The 18,342-nt window shown below is 33.3% G+C and overlaps 1 protein-coding gene and 1 long non-coding RNA gene across 8 annotated transcripts; one reads left to right on the top strand and one right to left on the bottom strand.

Moving 5' to 3' along the window:
* The first annotated feature begins 1,149 nt into the window (after window positions 1-1,149).
* LOC105138507 (uncharacterized) lies at window positions 1,150-8,267 on the top strand. 7 transcript variants are annotated; one of them, XR_844785.1, is made up of 9 exons: window positions 1,150-1,335; window positions 1,447-1,526; window positions 1,649-1,740; window positions 1,885-1,946; window positions 2,625-2,692; window positions 3,396-3,498; window positions 4,108-5,296; window positions 5,600-5,715; window positions 8,178-8,267. It is a non-coding gene; the product is annotated as an uncharacterized LOC105138507 (long non-coding RNA). The 7 variants fall into 7 exon arrangements; XR_844787.1 differs by lacking the exon at window positions 8,178-8,267 and having other exon boundaries at window positions 4,108-4,858; window positions 5,015-5,296; window positions 5,600-6,366; XR_844784.1 differs by lacking the exon at window positions 8,178-8,267 and having other exon boundaries at window positions 5,600-6,366.
* Window positions 6,478-10,079, bottom strand: LOC105138506 (tryptophan aminotransferase-related protein 4-like). The gene is made up of 5 exons (XM_011044598.1): window positions 9,664-10,079; window positions 8,276-8,570; window positions 7,878-8,170; window positions 7,322-7,602; window positions 6,478-7,023 (listed from the first exon to the last, which is right to left on the bottom strand). Exons 1-5 carry the CDS (start codon window positions 9,948-9,950, stop codon window positions 6,812-6,814), a joined length of 1,368 nt encoding a protein of 455 aa, XP_011042900.1. The 5' UTR covers window positions 9,951-10,079; the 3' UTR covers window positions 6,478-6,811.
* Window positions 10,080-18,342: the final 8,263 nt, after the last annotated feature.

Here is an 18,342-nt window from a genome sequence, read left to right on the forward strand (position 1 = left end):
ACTTTGGTGTCTTATCTTCACACCTTATATATTGATTCTGGTACCATAACCACGTAGTTACTGTGGTTCGTAAAATTGCTCACAAAATTGGGCAAAAAAAGAACGCTGGCTCAACAGATTATAAACTTTTAATATATGACAGCGACCTAAGCATCTTATCCTTCCATCACACGGTTTTGCTCTCCATGCATTCCTGCAAAATGAAAGCCACGTTTAAGGCACTGTCTCTGCCTTGGTGAGAATATATACAACCTCCCCCTTCTCTATCGCTCTCATCCGTGAACAACTTGCACCTCATTGTCTTCAGTATTACTTTCACTGTCACAGTCACTATCTCAAACATTTCATCTCTGGCACACAGGTCGACAGCATGATCACTCCCAAGAAGCTAATAAAAATTGCAAGAAAATGGCAAAAACTTCCTGCTACAAGGAGGAAAGGAATGTCATTTCCAAGGAATTCCGGTTACGGAGATGCGGTGGTGTGCAGCAGCCGACCATCGATGGCCGAGAAGGGCCACTTCGTTGTGTATAGTGCTGACGGGAAACGGTTTGTGCTTCCTTTAGCATATCTGAAAAACAAAATTATCGGACAGCTATTCAGATTGGCAGAAGAAGAATTTGGACTGCATAGCAATGGCCCTCTAACATTGCCATGTGATGCAAACTACTTGGAGTATGTGATCTCTTTGGTCCGTAGTCATGTATCCAAAGATGTGGAAAAAGCTTTTCTCCTGATATAATTTCAAGTTAATTTAATTTTAGATTAAAATTATATTTATCAAATTAATATTTTGAATTATTTATATAAACAGTCAAGATATGCAACACCTAACAGAGTAACATTTCCCGTAAAAAATGACAATATGCCGACTCATGTTATTATACTCTTATTTAAAAAAATAATAATCATATAAGTTTCGTTAGGAGGGAGCCTATGCTTGTAAAATATTTCGAGGTCCATTCCATCCAAAAGCCCAGATCCACCCAGAGGCGTCCTGAACTCCCTCCCACCCCCACGCTCACGTGACTTGCGCCTCCCACGCGCAAATCGCACCTTCCCTCCCTCCCTCGTCCAACGTTCAAAACCAAAAAAAACAAAAACGAGAAATCGATCCAATTCACGGTCATCAGTGCCCTATATATATATATATATAAAACCAAACGTCTCCTCTAACTAGAAGAAACTAAAAATCCAGCTGCAAACTTCAAACATCAGATGGTTGGGCCTAACTGGCACTTTGTTTGCACTAATGAAATTCTTCCTCTACGCTTCCCTTTTTCTCTTTCTCATCTTCCTTCGCTCGCGGCCCTCTCCATTCTTCTCTGCCTTCAGGTCACTACCCCCTCTCTAAAATATCTGCTCTACGATTGATGATCGTTGTTTTCTGTTTTGATTTAGGTTTTTAGTGATGATCCGCAGAATAGTTGTAATTTTTTTCTGCAGGTTCAAGAAATGGTAGTGGAATTAGTTATTCGGGTTCTGTTAGGAGGGAGTTATTTCAGGATAAACAGTCTTAAGTTAAGGTACTTTACTATCTCAGTTTCTCTTTTCTTTTTCCCTTTTAAGCTTATTTTATAATTATAATTGTTTTTTTTAAATATGTGTAGTTTTTTTAATTAAAATGTGGAAAAAATTGTTGGAACAGCGATGATAGAGCTAAAGGATACATAGCTTTCTTAGTGGGTTATTGAGATCTCGAACAAGCCTGGGGAGGAAGAGCCTGAACCTGCATTCGAGGTGAGTGAGCTTACCTGTTTGCAGCCATTTATGCATGTGTAACTTACAATATTTGCTGCGATCGACTAGGTGACCGGTTTTTTTTTCTTGTTTTCTTTTCAATCTTTCTGTTCATTGGAAACGTCCATGGGGATAAACCTGTAGGTCGTGAGCTTCTGTTACGTCTCGCCGATTGGATATGCGACAACTATGCGAAGGATTCGTTGGTATTTCTGTTCTCCTTTCATTGCGTGTCTTCATCTAAGGATTTTGAACTTTCTGCTGCAAATTACTTTCATGTTCTTATTTTTTTTTCCATCTAGTAGTAGCATCTTGATTTTTTTTTTTGTTTTTTAGTAATGTTTTCTTAAATTTCCCTATCTAGTTTCATTATGTTTTTTTCCAAATATTTGTATTTGTTGTAGTAGAACCATCATAGTTTCCATTTACTTCTTCACTATCTCCTTTGCACTTACGAATCATTGACAAACTCTATGCGTCTTCTCCAACAGTAATCCATCTATTTTTTCCAAATCAAGCCAAATTTACTGCCATTAAGAAAGGCTAATTAAGAATAGAGTTGCCGTGTGTGACTGTTGCTAGTCACATTTTTTGAATATTTACAAAACTTTTAAGAAAAATGAAAATAAAAGAAAACTTTCGTTGTTGTTTGATATCCAGAAGCTCTCACGGGTAATATCATACTTGCAATCAATTTTTCTAGTGAAATAATCCTGATTAATACAGAAATTTTCCCGTTGCTTTGTTGCCTGTGAATAAACTTGAAGTGCTACAAAATATGTTTCACAGCAAGGTCTGGTTCATTTTGAAGTCTTATGTTATCTTACACGCCAGATTGATTGTTGAAAATATTCACCTTCATATTCTTCCATCCATGAATCCAGATGGATATTTTTCAAGGAGGCATGGTAATGCTAACAATATTGACCTCAATCGAGATTTTCCTGACCAGGTGCTCATTTTTGTTGCTGCTTTTGTTATTTTTTTTGTCAAATTCAGATATAACCTAAATTCAAAATTAATTAGACTACTTTGACGATGATGAATACCAAAATGTATAAAATGAAACAGTTCTGCATTTTTTATATCCTATGTCACAAGTTGCAGACCTAACTGAAAAAAAACCTGTAGAATCTTTGAATCATTTTACCATGACGAAACAAATTCTAGTTGGAGTAACTTTTGCAATATATTTTACATGGAAGTGCTATGTTTGGATTCCTGTTCTTTTAAGAGATAGACCAGGAGGAGATAGAAAGAAAATAGTAAACAGGTTGAGATTCATTGCATTGGTAAATAATTTAGCTGTCTGATTAACAATATAATTGTGGTTTTGGTAGTATTTTGTCCAATTATTGGATCTGGACCTTTCAGGCCGAGATTGAAATTCAAATAATACTCCTATACAAAACATATGTTGGAACTTGATTATTTTTTCTGTGAGTGAAATGATCTTATCAACTAGTGTTTAGAACTTGCGTTCAAATTGTTTGGCCTAAATTCAGTTAAAATTATAAAACTGCCATTACTGTGCAATGAGATGTTCCACCGTGTTGCTTTATTTAATGCACTAGTTGAATCTGTGGTTTACAATTCCTTTCTAGACTTGGTTGTGACTGTATTATGATAAAAGTATTACCGACATGACATGCCAGTTCTTTTCACTCAATAATGAGATAAATGCACGTCAACCTGAAATGAGCAGTTATGAATTGGCTGAGAGAGATACAATTTGCAGCATCTGCCAGTTTGCATGGGGTAATTCTTCATCTTCTTTTCCTCTATGCTATGAACTTGGTGAAAGTTGTATACATACACTGCTTTTTTGAAAAAATAATTTCCTTGCTTTCTCTAAGCTAAGATGATAGACACTTATTTACCTGGTATTCTCGACATGACAGTGTACACTACATGTTGTGATTCAATCAAAATAAAATTTTCAATCCACAAGAAGAGGGATGAAGATCATATGGATACATGAACATCTGCTAAAGGGGATGAAGTAATCATATGGGTACATGAATGTCTGCTGATTCTTATATCAATATGTGCAGAAAGTGGCTATCAAAATCTTTGAACATTGCGAGTGACATTCTTCTTGATCAGAAATGGAAAACCTGCTTTTCTTCATTCATTCTTATCTGTTCATCCCGAAACTAAGAACTTGTCTCTCCCTGCTTCTTTCCATCTCCATATTTTCAACTCAACTTTTTAAGGGTTGACTCGTCCAGCTAATTTCAGCTGATTTTAAATAAATGAATTTTTTCATGGGTTTCGTGAGTGCTACTAAGCCAGTTGATAAACACGGGGATGTGGGCTTTTTCTTGATTAATCATACTTGTTAGTCATGTCTCTTGTTATTCTCAGGGATTACTAGTTGCAAATTACCCATGGGATGGCACCGAGGACAACATGCAATTATGGTTATTGAACAGATTGCTGTACCTCTTCATGTTTTGTTATAAATCCTTTAATTCCTCTGTAAATGTTTCCATGTTATCCCTTTGGAAATTGTTAGACTATGCCATGCTGATTCAAACCCAATCTGCTTATTTCAGCATTGTTGCCCAACTTTTTTTTTTTTAATTTGGCCATTGATCATCGATCTCTTAGATGGGTATATTGATTCACATTTCTTATTATATAGTTCAGGTTTCCATCTTAAAAAATGATATTTGTATCTTTGGCAGCATCACCATGATGTGGTTCCTAAACAAATCTTTCCTTTCAATAGTTTTCTTGTGGCTATATATCAGGCTTGGTGAATGTAGTTTAGTTTCTACCAGTATATAATTCCTTAAAAGATGCCACAAGTGATTTCACTAAGTGGATTTCTTGTTTTATCTTTTGTGATTTTGTCCCCCTAAATGCTCTTACTAACACCGAGGATGCTGTAATTAAGTTGCCTAATTTTTTATGCCCTGCTTAGGATTTCCTTTCTGTTCTCTTGCACACATAGCTTTATCTTGTTATGTGAACCCAATTTCTGGAGAAATTACTATGCATGCCCTGATGATGATACGTTCCGGTTCATGGCAAGTATATATAGTCAGTCGTTCTCACCATAAAATTCTCTGAGTGAGGAATTCTTTGGAGGAATAACAAATGGAGCATCTTGTTATGGCAAACTCAGAACTATTTCTCATGCACAAGAAGTGCACTGTTGTAAACATTCAAGGCTGTCAAAATTTGCACGTATTTAATTTTTGCTTTTCTTCTGTTGTCTTTCCTTTATGTGTTTCTCAGCGACATTTTTAACCAAAACTTGCTGTAGGTACCCAATATATGGTGGAATGCAAGATTGGAATTATATACATGCTGGGTGTTTCGAATTGATTTTGGAGATTAGTGACAACAAATGGCCTGATGCAAGCGAGTTCAGATTTTTTTTTCCAGACTGTATTTGCGTTAATTGTCAGTAAATCACCCCTTTCCTTCATTCTTTCTATCCTACAGTCTTCCAATTGCTTAATATGTCTTGCCATGTACCTGAGCAGCTTCCTACTCTATGGGAGTACAGCAAAATGAGTTTACTAAACATTGCAGCCTTGTGAAGGTAGGCCGCAGTGTTGCAATTAATTTGTTTATCATGTATTCATGTATCAGTTTTATTCCACTTTTTGTAACATCTATAATACGAATCGTCATAAATGATTTTCATGTTGAAATCACATGCAGTCATGCATATGAGGGTTTTTAAAAGTTTTTTTACTTGAAATATGTAGTCACTTTCAATTTAGTAACCAAACCAGCGGGCGAGTCCTTTAAGGAAATGTTCCTCCATTGCTTTGAAACTCGGTGCTTTGACTTGATGCTTCCCATGTAACATATGCCTTAGCAGTTTAACTTCAATTGACAGGTTAAAGCTGGCAGAGGGTTTGCTGATTACCATCGGCTCCTTGCCCCCGGAGAGAGATATGAAGGTATGTCATATGTTGATATGTTAAGATCAGGATCAAACTCCTAGCTATTTGGGTAAGACATCAAATCTCTTAAAAGTTCAAAGTGATCAAATAGTTGAAATTTTCAAAACTTGCCAGTAAGAAAAATTAATGAATATTGTAATGTTAGAAGTGAATCCGTTCCTTGCGTGGCAAGACAACAATGCCGAGCCAAATATCAACCAGAACATTACTCCATCCAAAAGTAAAAACTTAATCGAATTAATCTCATGAATCTTAAATCTTATTCTAAACCAGGCAATCTTCATCGCATAATCCCAACAATTTTACATATAACCTTTGATTTAGTTATTAGTTATATTAGTTGAATATATTAACATTTGTTGGTTCAAAATTCAATATGATCTTGAAATATTATATGTTTGATTTACTGGATAGTTTAAGAGTACTGTTCTGTTCCTGCTTGGAACTCTGATATCAACGGGACAACTGTGTCTGTATGGCCAGTGCGCCTGGATACAAACCAAAGACCACACATATTTCTCTGGAAGAAGCAGCCCCATGGATCTGGACTTATTCTGGATCCAGAGGTCACAACCAAGGGGAATCTACGAAGTATTAATGATTGTAGCTGTGAAAGCAAGTGCGGCTTTCAGTTCATGTGTACCTTAACATCAAAAAGATAAATGTAGATTCATTATCTGCAAATCTCCTGTCAAACATATAATATTGATGATGCAGAATTCACTAGGGGGCCTAGAAACAGAAAATGCAAGTAGACAAACCTCCCCAAACAGGACCCAGCGAGTTATAAAGATACGTCAAGCATCAATTCTCCTAAACAACAACAGAAACATATGGCAAATCGACATTATTACAAATACACGAAGCAGTGTTCTGCAGTCTCAGCATTACCAGAAGCAGCCAACCTGTGGCATGCGAATTCAAGCCACCTACGTAGACTTTCATGAATAGGACGCGTCAATAGACATGACGTCTCCTTTCTAGCTAACGATACACAAAAGTCAAAACAGGTAAACAGAAATTACCTCAATGACTATCAATAAATCATAAAAAAATAGAGGCACAACCAGTAATTGATGAGCGTGCACAGTTATACACAAGGTCAATAAACATGACCGTCGTAGCTATGATGTGGGCCACATCCTTCACATGGTTCTAGGACCTTCTTCTCTTGCGACTAACCTGTTTAATTTGTCGAGCAGTAAATCGAAATCATCTTGGCTTTTGATGAGGCTGAGGCGCACATAGCGATCTTCTGCGAAGAAAATACTGCCTTCACGGCCAGTGATATTGGCAGCTTGCAGGACTGCATAACAGTGTTGATCTTCTTGCTTCTCACACTTCAACCACCCGTAAGCTGCAATGCATAATGTATTTGAATTGGTTAACAAGATGTGATGTACATGGAGGTAACTGTTGCTATTTAAAATATTTTTTAATTTAAAAATATATTAATATAATAATTTTTTATTTTTAAAAAGTTGTTTTTATATTAATACATAAAATCAATCTAAAAACATTAAAACAATATTGATTTTAAATAAAAAAATCAAAATTTTTAATAGTATGACCTGAACCGTATTTCCAAACACATTCAAAATAGAGCGTGAATACCCTATACTCAAAAACATCTCGTTTATTCGGCTGAGAGTTACCTGGTGAAGCTCCCCTGATTTGCCGGAAGTAGGTGCAGTACTTGGGCGTGATTTTTTGCAGAGAGAAGCGTTTAGACGTTGAAATGACCTTGTTCAAATTTTCCCAGCGTTTCCTCATTGTCTCGTGTCCAAATTCAAATATCTCCCTCCCTCCCGTTGCAAGAACTACTTTTAGAAGTTTTAAAGCTCTCAACTGACTATCCCTAGAAACTCCCATGGTATTTAAGGTTAGGTAGGTTAATATTCTCTGGTAGATGTCCTTGTCCTTGATGATTGCCCACCTGTATAAAACAAATAACAGACACGCTGCTACCATAAGGAACTGGCAATAGTAATGGCATTACAATATTTCACAGAGAGACAAGTGATATTCACACATGTTTCCAGGAACAACTTCAGAGAGACAAGCTACCAAACTAAATGAGGAAAGCATGATCTTGGGAATGTTTAACAACAAAAGGGTGATGCGTTCCATAGAAGTAGTTTAAACTGAACTAAAAAATAACAGGGTGCGTATATACTGTTGGGCACAAGAGTGTAATATCTTTGTTGTTACCCGAATCTAGATCCAGCATGACCAGTAAGCTTAGAAAGAGTGAATATCATCACATCACCATCTGCCGGAGCTGGAATTGCTGTAAAATGGGGCCAATAATACGCATGGTCATAGATTTCTTTGACATTTGGGCCATGGAGGACAGCCGTATTCAGCTGCCCATCAGGATTGTTTGGTGAAGTTACAAACTCGATTATTTCTGTATCAGTGTCTGAATTGTTCTTCCAAAAGGATGTATCCCCTTGAAAATGGAAATCTACTGATTGAAAAAAGTCTGTTTGCTTTTCATAAATCTGCAAGGTTTTAGTAGCAACATCAGAATCATCACCGGTATCAATGAAGCATCTAGAATGTCCACCAAGAAATTAACGAAAATCAAGAATCTGAGTGGTGCAAACCGGATAAAAAGGGATTGAAGCCACCACCCTGGCAGGCGACGAGGAGTTATCTGGAGATAAAGCATAAACCACAGCACTAAGTAGTTGGGTTGAGCCGGCACCAAATACAACATATCTTCCTTCCGTGGCTGCATTTCCTACAATATCATGTAGTTTGCGGATGTGTCTCTCGAGCTCTATAGAGATGGTAGACCGATCAGCATACGAGTAGCTCATCCGGTGCCACCCTGCTACTAGAAGTGCACTGCTGGCTGCATGCTGCATCCAGAAGGGCTCCAAGAATAAAGGATCCCCACTGCATTAACAGAGATGATATAAATGATGGTATTGTTACTTCGATCAAGAAAAAACTAAGTAATGCTAGTGATTGTCAGTTATATATTTTGATCAAGTAGTACTCACGGTGGCATTATATTATTTCTCAGGAAGATTTCTGATGTGTATTAGCTGCTAACTATTTAATTTTATTAACTGTAAGTGCATAGAATTGTCACCAAAACGTTTCATAACCAAGCAGCGATTATAAGAGGAAACTTTTTTAAGCCTTCAAATTTCGTTTCTCTGTTGCTATGGAGCCTGCAGAGAGAACTGGCAGATTATGGTTCATTGAAAACATCTTCTTGATAAATTCTAGGTGAAACAGAGTCTCTTGGCCTGAAAAATAATAATTCTCCAGGGGATTTCAGCTCTCAAACATACCATCAATGTTTATATCTTCAAGAACCCCCTTTCCCAATATATCCCAAGAATAAAAAACAGCTTCACTAATATATTTACAACTTCATGTTTACAAATTTTCAGATATATATTTCCTTCTTTCATCATCTTGATGATCACCAAACAAATTTCTCACATACATGGCGGGGATGATCGGTTATTTTGTCTTAATATATTCTGAGTGATAAATGTTTGTTGGGCAAAATTGATCAACCTGACAAACGGGTCCAGCTATTTTTCTTTTCATCAGAATTTGTATATGAAGAAAATAGATTCGATACACACGAGCTATTTCTTCTTCTTGTTTCCTTTTCCTTGATGCTTTAAAACTATCGACCTTTGCTCTCTTAAACTTTTGAAGAATCAAGCAAACAACTGAAACAACAATTTCCTTACAGTTCATCATTATCTAGGTTTCTCTATAATCCTAAAAGAAAAATTTTAAAAAAAAAGTAGGAAAGAAAGAAAAACGAAACAATAAAGATAGGATGTGCGAAATCATGAAGTTAAAGTACTTAATCAGAAGTTTAAGCCCAAATCTGGTTTTATCACAACTAAGTGTCTATATTTGAAACCTATTCAGCACCAACTCCCAGAATTGACAAAGAAAAGTTTTCATTTTGGGGTGTATGTAACTGTGCGTGGCTGAGAGAGCAAGAGGAGTTAGGTACCCGTTAGCGTCTGCAGAACAATCAGGGAAGAACTGAGAACAGTCAGGGCCTCCATAGCAAGTGTTGCACTCACAAACTGGTCCTTTATTTCCATCAAGAACCAAACCATCCAAGTAGGCTCTTCCATGTCCCGAGCATGATATTGCTGCCACAGCCTCAGCTTCGGTCGCTGCCCTTTTGCTCCAACTCAGATTCCACTCACCACCCACTTTGAAAAGAAAGAAGATATTGAGAATTATAGAACAAACCAAACACAGCACAAGTTTGAAGCTCTGGGTCTTGACCATATTTGATTATACTTTTCCGACCCTAAATCATCATCGAGGAGAGTTCAGTCCTTGCTGGAGGGAAGAGAGAGAACAAACAAAATGGCCTATCCCATTGGCTGGTGAAGATTTATGTAGTGGTTGAAGGGTCCACTCCTATGCAAGATTCCAGGTTAAGATGCGAGATTCACAATAATGCATGGAATTAGTTGACTATGAAAATAAAATAAAAAAGTAATTTAATGTTTTACGGTGTTCGTACATAAAATAAAATTATATTATCCATCATTTTAGTTTTTTTTTTATTTGAAAAACAACGAAAAATATAGAAAGAAAAACTATAGAATATCTCTAAAATATGTTTTCCAAACCCAATATAGATTTAAGAAATAAAAAAATCTAGTTTTTCTTAGTTGTATTAGGAGAGAAATATTATATTTGACATGAGTTTTGAATTTTTCTTTCCTTGATTCTAATTTTTCAAAGAATCACAATGTTACTTTGTTTTTAAGCAAGTTCATCTTCTCATCATGGTATTGTTTTTCCACGTTCGTCATAATTTTAAATTAAATTATTCTCAGATCTAAATCTCAATCTGGATTTGCGTACCACATATTGAATATCCCTCCGAGCTCATTGACATCATGGTGTGTGTCATCAATGGCATACTTGTTATCATCGTCTAAGATTTCCCTTTCAATATCCTGGACAAGGGCAGGAATTTAACTCGCTGAAATTACCAATTTCTGCATTTGACGGCTACATGCCAACGCCATGGATATTCTAGGCCAATTGGTCGCCCCTCATCAAAAAAGAACAAAAAATAAAATAAAAAGATATTTAAGTTTAAAACCATCATGGAACGAAACCTTTCGTTATTACAAATTCATAGGTACCAAAACCTTGCGCCATTTCATAACCACAATTAAAAGATATTTAAGTTGGGATTTTTATATTTAAAAAAATTTCAAATTGAATTTCATGCTGACTTATTGTTTAAAAAAGGTTTATGATATTAAAATTGTTTAGAAGTGTTTTTGGATAAAAATTTGTGTTAGTTTATATTTACAAATAGCTAGGCCTCGAGGATATAATTTATTTTTTTTTGGTTTTTTCCATGAGATTTTTCTTCAACTTCTTATAGTTTTTTTTTTAAAATACTATAAGTGTATTTAATTTCTTTTTAAAGAGTATACGAGTCATGTCATTTTTTTTTCATTTTAAGTTATTGTGTATTTTCCAAAGAAAAAATATTGCTATTAAAAATTAAAAAAAATATGCATGATGCAGTGATAAAGAAATTACAGTAAAAAGAATATCAAAACCACACAACAAACATAACATGGTCAGTGGTTTGGCAGCCAACCGGAAAAAAACAAATATTTATATCGTCTTACCTGCACTATATTTTATTTTCCCATGCTTTCCAATATGATATTAAATTAAATAATCAGAATTTTATATTCTTAAATTTGAATTTATATGTCGTATATTGAATATTTCATGGCTGAAATTTTCAATTTCTTCATTTGAGGGCTCCATGCCGGCGCCAACCACTCCATATCCCTCGACAATGGAAACGGGCGCTCCCATCGTCCAAAAATATCACAGGAAAAAAATTAGATAAGTAAAAACAAACATATTTAACATGTAAAAACATGGTAATTATATAATTATTATAAAAAACTAGTATGAATACTGAAAAAATTATAAACTTGTAAAAAAACATATAGGAAATAATAAGTATTGAAATTAGACTTAAATAAAACTAGTTTAAAATATTTATTTAACGAGTTTCTTTAAAAATATACAATCTAAAATTTTATCGTTAAGTATTAATTTTTTATTCTTGAAGTTCATTACTTTTTATTTGGTGCAAAAAGTCCCTCTTCAGAAAGTCTTCCAGTATTCCACCAACTTAATCTTATTTAATTGCAATCCTAAATAAGCTTTAACAAACTTAAATAAATTATACCAAATATCTATCCACAAAGACCTAATCTAAACTTTAGAGTAGAAATAAAGATTAGAAGAACAAGTCTTAAAAAAATCATTAACAAATAAAGAAAATAACTTGAGAAATTCCATTAATCCCTTTCCACTCATCCAAACACCTACTTGTAAAACTAGAAAACCAAAACATTAATACAAACTTTCTATATCCAACCATTGCAATTGCCAAACGATAGTTATTACTAAAAAAAAATTTTAATAGTAAAAATCAAAATATTTAATTAAAACATAATGTTATCAAGGAATTGTTAAGAAATGAAATTATTTCAATTAATTGATTATATGAAGTTATAAATGAATTTGGATGATTATGACTAAACCACTTATAGAAAGATGGTATTAGAAATATCTGAGAGGAATGAGACTAATACCTAATGAGAAATCAATATAATAGTAACCTAACCTATTTGATTGGAGATTCCATGAATTAGATTAATGTGGATAATAACAAAATCATTTGTGATCATGTAGCACTATAAAATAAATTCTTTTCTACAATGCGAGAATAATGCTAGTATGTAATTAAATGGAGGATGAACTAAAAAGTTCTTGATGAGTTCCATATTCATTATGGATAATGTTTAAATTGTAATGAATACTTGATGAAATCACTTATATGAGTGTGAAGTGGGCCCGCTCCTATAGATACTAGCAAAATCTCTAGAGCACTTATGAATAACTAGGAGCACGCATGACATATTATGCAAAACTAAGTCAAATAACAAGAAATTATAGGGATATAATATGAGTGGTGAGATACCTAACTTCCAATAATAATTTTTGGTTCATAGAAATTAAAAAATTTCACCAATAATTCTGTAAGCTAAATCTCATTTTTTCTATGATTTGATTTATAGTTTAAAAGATACCAGGTTAGATTCCAGAAATCATTTGAAATGTGCAGGAAATTATTGTAAATAATATACTTTAATATTATTTAAGAAGTTATTTCAAAAGATTTTTACCCTATATTGAAAATGCAATATCTTCTAAATGTATTACACACAATAGATAGAAATCCAACAAATATATTTTTATTCCAGAAATCATTTGAAATGTGCAGGAAATTATTGTAAATAATATACTTTAATATTATTTAAGAAGTTATTTCAAAAGATTTTTACCCTATATTGAAAATGCAATATCTTCTAAATTTTAAGCTGAAGTATTTAAATTTAATAGACTTCCAATCTTATAATGAAAAAAAAATATTTTCTAGTGTTTATATAGTGAATTATGATATGAGCTAGCAATCAACTAGAAAGTGTGGTATGTTCGTGCGTATAAGATTGAGTTGAGTAAGAGAAAAACCTCTATTTTCCTTTTGTGTGTGAAGCAATATCTATATTTTTTGAACCTTTTGTTTCCAATAATAATTTATTTTTTAACCTTTAAATTGAAATCAAAATTCTTGAAGCTCATTCAATTTATTTTCCTAACAACTATATATTTTTTTCAAGAGCTATTTATTTTCTCTAACAACTATATTTTAAAGGCTAGTTGCACTCTTTAATTTTATTTTGATTCGCTATTTAATTTCTTCATGGGTGATATAAATTCTATGCCTATATATAAACACATGCACTTTTTTAAAAGGAATATATAATTTATTTTAGATGGTTGGACTTTTTTTACTTTGCTTTGCTTTATTGTTTTTACTTCCCTTAATTTTAAAGGAGGAACCTGTTGAATCCTATGTGATAGCTTTTTATAAAGGAAATATCCTTAAAGACAATATTAGTACCATGCCATAGGTTTTCTATTTGTTGTCTCTATTTTGTTTTTGTTCTTTATTGTTTCTCTATCAACAATCTTAAAGATACTATCATAGATAAAAATACTGACTCCTATCATCACCATTGTTATTGTAGACAACATTGTTGTCCACGATACTATTACTAATGATAGTTTTGTTGTTGTTATGACCACTATTGTTTCTTTAAGCTGTTTTGTTAGCTAAGTATTTCCTAAATATTTCAAAAATTAAGGTGTTTGTTGCAGAAAACTTCAGAAGATATCAAATGTTTAATTATAACTTGTGAGTAAAAACACTCTAGATTTATATAATTTTTTTTATATTGATCGTTGATTGAGCTTGATGATTTGTTTCATATTGTTTTATATTAGATTATCATAATAAAAAAATCTTTGATATTAGGTTGATTCTTGATTTAATAAAAAATAATTATATTTTATTATTTGTGAAAAATTAAAAATAAAGAGAGCAAAATTAAAAGTTTGGCAAAATGGCACCCTTTAAAAAAAAATGGTGTGGGCTTTTTTGAAAATTTAGGCTTAGGATTTTGTTAAAAAAAAAATCCTTTTAATTTAAATACTATACAATTTAGCTCAACACTTTAGCTCAAAACTTTATTGATATGTAAACTAGACTACGTCGAGTCTACAAATTATACTTTCTAATTTCTTAAGTGATTTTTTAAATATTTAACGAGACATATTATGAATATTTAAACTTTTTTTATTTATATCAATTGAGTATATAACTTCAATCTTTCTTATTGTTATTTCAATTAAGTACTTCGTTCAATCCTTCATTTTTTAAGGTAGGTTATTTTGGTTTAAAAACCCTCCAAAACATGATTATATCTAATAAATACAAGCATTTTAAATTAAATTGAAACTTAATTTAACACACGATTCTCCAGCAACCAGTTATTTCAAATCTGTGCTCGTTAATCATGTTAAATCGGTAAGAAATAATATTTTCTTGAACGTTTTTATGATTTAAACATTTACATACGAAGACCAAGAAAAAGAAACACGTGTAAAAAGCCCCTCGACCCAGAAGCTTCGAGCACCATTTTAAAAGCATTTTAAAAGAACAGATGGAAGGACGATGGAAACCTTTCAACGGACTAGTGGAGCTGACTGAAGGAGATGCGACTGTGGACGATGGAGACCTTTCAATGGTACTCTCTGGTCAAAAGACAACGCTCGTAGTTTCAGTGGGGCGAAATAATGCATATGTGTGTGTGTGTGTAAATAGAGAGAGGGAGAGAGGGGGAGAGAGAGAGGGTTTTTGGAATAGAGGGGTGTTTGGTTTTTTTGATAGGACCAATATAGAAAACATTTGTTTTTTACTTTTATGAGGTGAGGTTTTTATTTTAAAAAATTGAACATTTAAACATCTCTAAACCAAAACAACACTGAATCAGATTATTTATTAAGACGTTACTTACTATGTTTCCACTAGAGAAGATTTTGAATTTTGAACGATGAGAAAAAGAAGGGATCTTAACGTCATCTTGAAGATGTGGATGACGATCCACATTGTTCGTGTTCAATCATTTTTTCAAATGGCTAGGCCTTGAGGATAGCCCTGATCGATGGACTCAACTCATGCCCGTTCTATTTTCAGTGGTCCAACACCCCGCAGCAAATGGTGGAGAAGGAAGACATATGTAATCTGCTGCTACCTGCTATTTCATTAAAATTTACTTCCGAAATTTCGAAATATTCTCATCCTATCATTACTTCTAATTTATTGCAAGACATCTAATGTACGCATACTAGTATTTTGAAACCTTGTAACTCAAGGTGTTAAAATAATTAGGTGGCATGGAGTTGTTGGGTAATCAAGCTTACCCGAGTTCGGAACATAACACTAACAAATAATCAGGTTCAATGATAGATTTTCACACAAAGTCGAGGTTTATATGCAGCAGCAGCAATTTACATTCAATTCTTAATCATTTCTGCTTAAGAGTTCAGACAAGGCAGCTTCCGATCGTTGTAAAATAGAGTTAAGATACACTAGTAAATTGAATTTTCAGTCTTTAGACGAGGCGTGGATTTATTACTACCCCTTCCATTTTAATAGAATATCGAATAAAATCTTGGAAAGAAAGGAACATCAAATAAGAAAATTATATCCTCAAAGGAAAGGGATGAGAAGGCGGCAGCAACCGCAGCTCTAAACAGCTAATACATCAGTCAAAACAAGCCAAGGCCAAAAATAATTTATTTAAGTACTAAAGCAGCAGTGCGAAAACCAGAAATTCAGAGTTAAGTGAACTTAAGCTTCAGAAAATGCTTCATTACCATCAAAAGCACCATCTATAGCAATCTCAGGATCCTTCAGATCTGTCTTTGCCTAAAGAAAAATAAAACAAAACAGTCATTAGTGCTTAAGGTTCATTAGTTTCCTCTTAACATGATGTAGAGAAAAGATTTAGATCCATAATACCTAGGGAACAGAATTATCAAAAAGATATGCAAATAAAACTAAATTATGGAATTTTGAGGGTCTCTAGCTCTAGTAAGGAAAATAAATACTACCGCTAGCTTATGTCCCATTAGCATTTGCTCATGGATGCAAAACTGAATTGCGTCAAATGGCAAGTCTCACGATAAAAAGGATCCATATCCCTGGAAGTTTAAAATAAACAACTAAGTTCATGAAATATACTTTCACATGCATAATCACAAGAGGTTGATTAGGTGGCTTAAAAAAAATGATTATTGTTAGAATTAACTCTACACACCATCATAACCTTGTCTCATGAATGCGCCTGTGATATTCTCCACAGAAATTATGAAGCTTATGCCCAAAACTGAATCTTGCAGTGCTTAATCAAAATCTTAAGATCTGAAGCGTTGCGCACCGCGTAGAGACCTTGAAAACCCTCCTTAGTGACAATAAGATGAACAGCATCAGGGGCTGAAGCAAATTGCCCGGTTTGCATCCTTTTCTTAACAACCTGACATTTTTCACGGAGAGTAGACCTGATAAGAACCAAGAAAGGATGGAGAGCAAAGAAGCAGAATTAATTACCTCTGCCGGCACATGAATAAAACAAGAAGCAGCACCCTCAAAGGCACCCTAGTCTGAACGAAGGGATATTGGGAGACGTAGTGCAAACCATGTTTCAAAAAACTTTACTGTTTGTGACATAATTTTTTTTATAATACTATTGAATTAATTTCAGTGATATGATAAATGAGCTATTCAATATAAATTAACTAATTAACTTATTTATTTAAAATATATTATTTTTTTAAATTATTTTATTGTTATCATCTTCAATTACTTGGACATGACTTTTAGGTTTTATTTTGATATTGAATAAATAATCAACTTTATTATAATCCTTTCTAAAAAAAAAATTGTATATATAATATGCTAGTTGGTATTGTTTAAAAAAAAACATTGTTGAAGAAAATTAATAAAATATAATTGATATTTATTAAATTACTTATAATTTCTTCAATTACAATTAGGCTGCCAAATCAAATATAATTTTATCAAGTAATAAATAAAATTCATTTCTCTAAGTCCAAAACCAACCCTAAAATATATATCATACATATAAATTTGTTTATTTTGTGAGGTGAAGTTTGACAATAAATAAAATCAAGATAAAAAAATTAACATAACTGATAGATGTTGGTCGATACCGACAGGTTGAGTGACTAGATTTGGGAGTGGTTGAATTTGCTACTTAATTAGGAAAGAGGGGTTGCTGTTTTGAAAAAGAAGGAAGAAGAAAACACAATCAGGAGAAAAGAAACTATCAAGTTTTAATTTATTTAAAATTATAGATAGAATTTTTATTAGCAATTTTTTCAAGTGTTGTTGGCATGTTAAATTGTCAATAAAAATTTTATTAAATTTTTTATTGCATCACCATTTTTGTTAGAAATTACTGATATAAATGTTTTATCACTATTTTCATTAAAAATTACAAATAGGATATTTTTTATCAGCATTTTCATTTTTTTTTCTAATTTTCTGGTGATGAACACTGTAAAAGTTTTTACTTTTCTATTTTATTTTGGGTAAACAACATGGTAGAAGTTAAGTACTTTGTTATTTACATGATCTAAGAGGATGCTTATAATTTCAAAAGAGTTCTTATTTATTTATATATTTCTGTAATTGATATGATTACATGATATGGAGGTTTGAAGAAGTCCAACATCCGTGCCAATTCTGGAGGAGAAAATTACATTAAGCAACATGCTAGCTCGCTATAAAACCCAGGGAATTAATGAATAGGGGGCGTGCGAAACTACGCATCCTGATAAGGTATATACATACGTTCGGGTTGTGCTGTATAGAAGTAAACAACTAGGATTAAACAAAGACCCGATCGGTCAATAAAAACAAGATAAATTCACTGCCTTAAAGTCCTGGGAGACTTCAAGTTTGCCTGAAATTTCTGAGAACGTGAACAGGTACAGGTAATTCAGGAAAAACATGCTAGTCCTGGGATAATCTAAGATAAATTAATGGAGACGTACATAAAAGATTAAGATGCAACATTGGATAGAAAGAAACAGTTGGGATTAAACAAAGACCCGATCGGTCAATAAATACAAGATAAATTCACTGACTTAAACTCCAGGGAGACTTCAAGTTTGCCAGAAATTTCTGAGA

This window comes from Populus euphratica, unplaced genomic scaffold, assembly GCF_000495115.2.
Source record: "Populus euphratica unplaced genomic scaffold, PopEup_1.0 scaffold181.1, whole genome shotgun sequence".
In the NCBI taxonomy this organism is placed as follows: domain Eukaryota; kingdom Viridiplantae; phylum Streptophyta; class Magnoliopsida; order Malpighiales; family Salicaceae; genus Populus; species Populus euphratica.

What these genes read in the sequence shown, in the direction of transcription:
- LOC105138506 (XM_011044598.1), bottom strand. Translation starts at nt 9,950, where the DNA reads ATGGTCAAGACCCAGAGCTTCAAACTTGTGCTGTGTTTGGTTTGTTCT. An exon ending in CATGCTGGATCTAGATTCGG is followed by an intron (nt 7,603 to 7,877) that starts GTAACAACAAAG and finishes TGTTTTATACAG; the next exon opens with GTGGGCAATCATCAAGGACA. An exon ending in AATCAGGGGAGCTTCACCAG is followed by an intron (nt 7,024 to 7,321) that starts GTAACTCTCAGC and finishes TATGCATTGCAG; the next exon opens with CTTACGGGTGGTTGAAGTGT.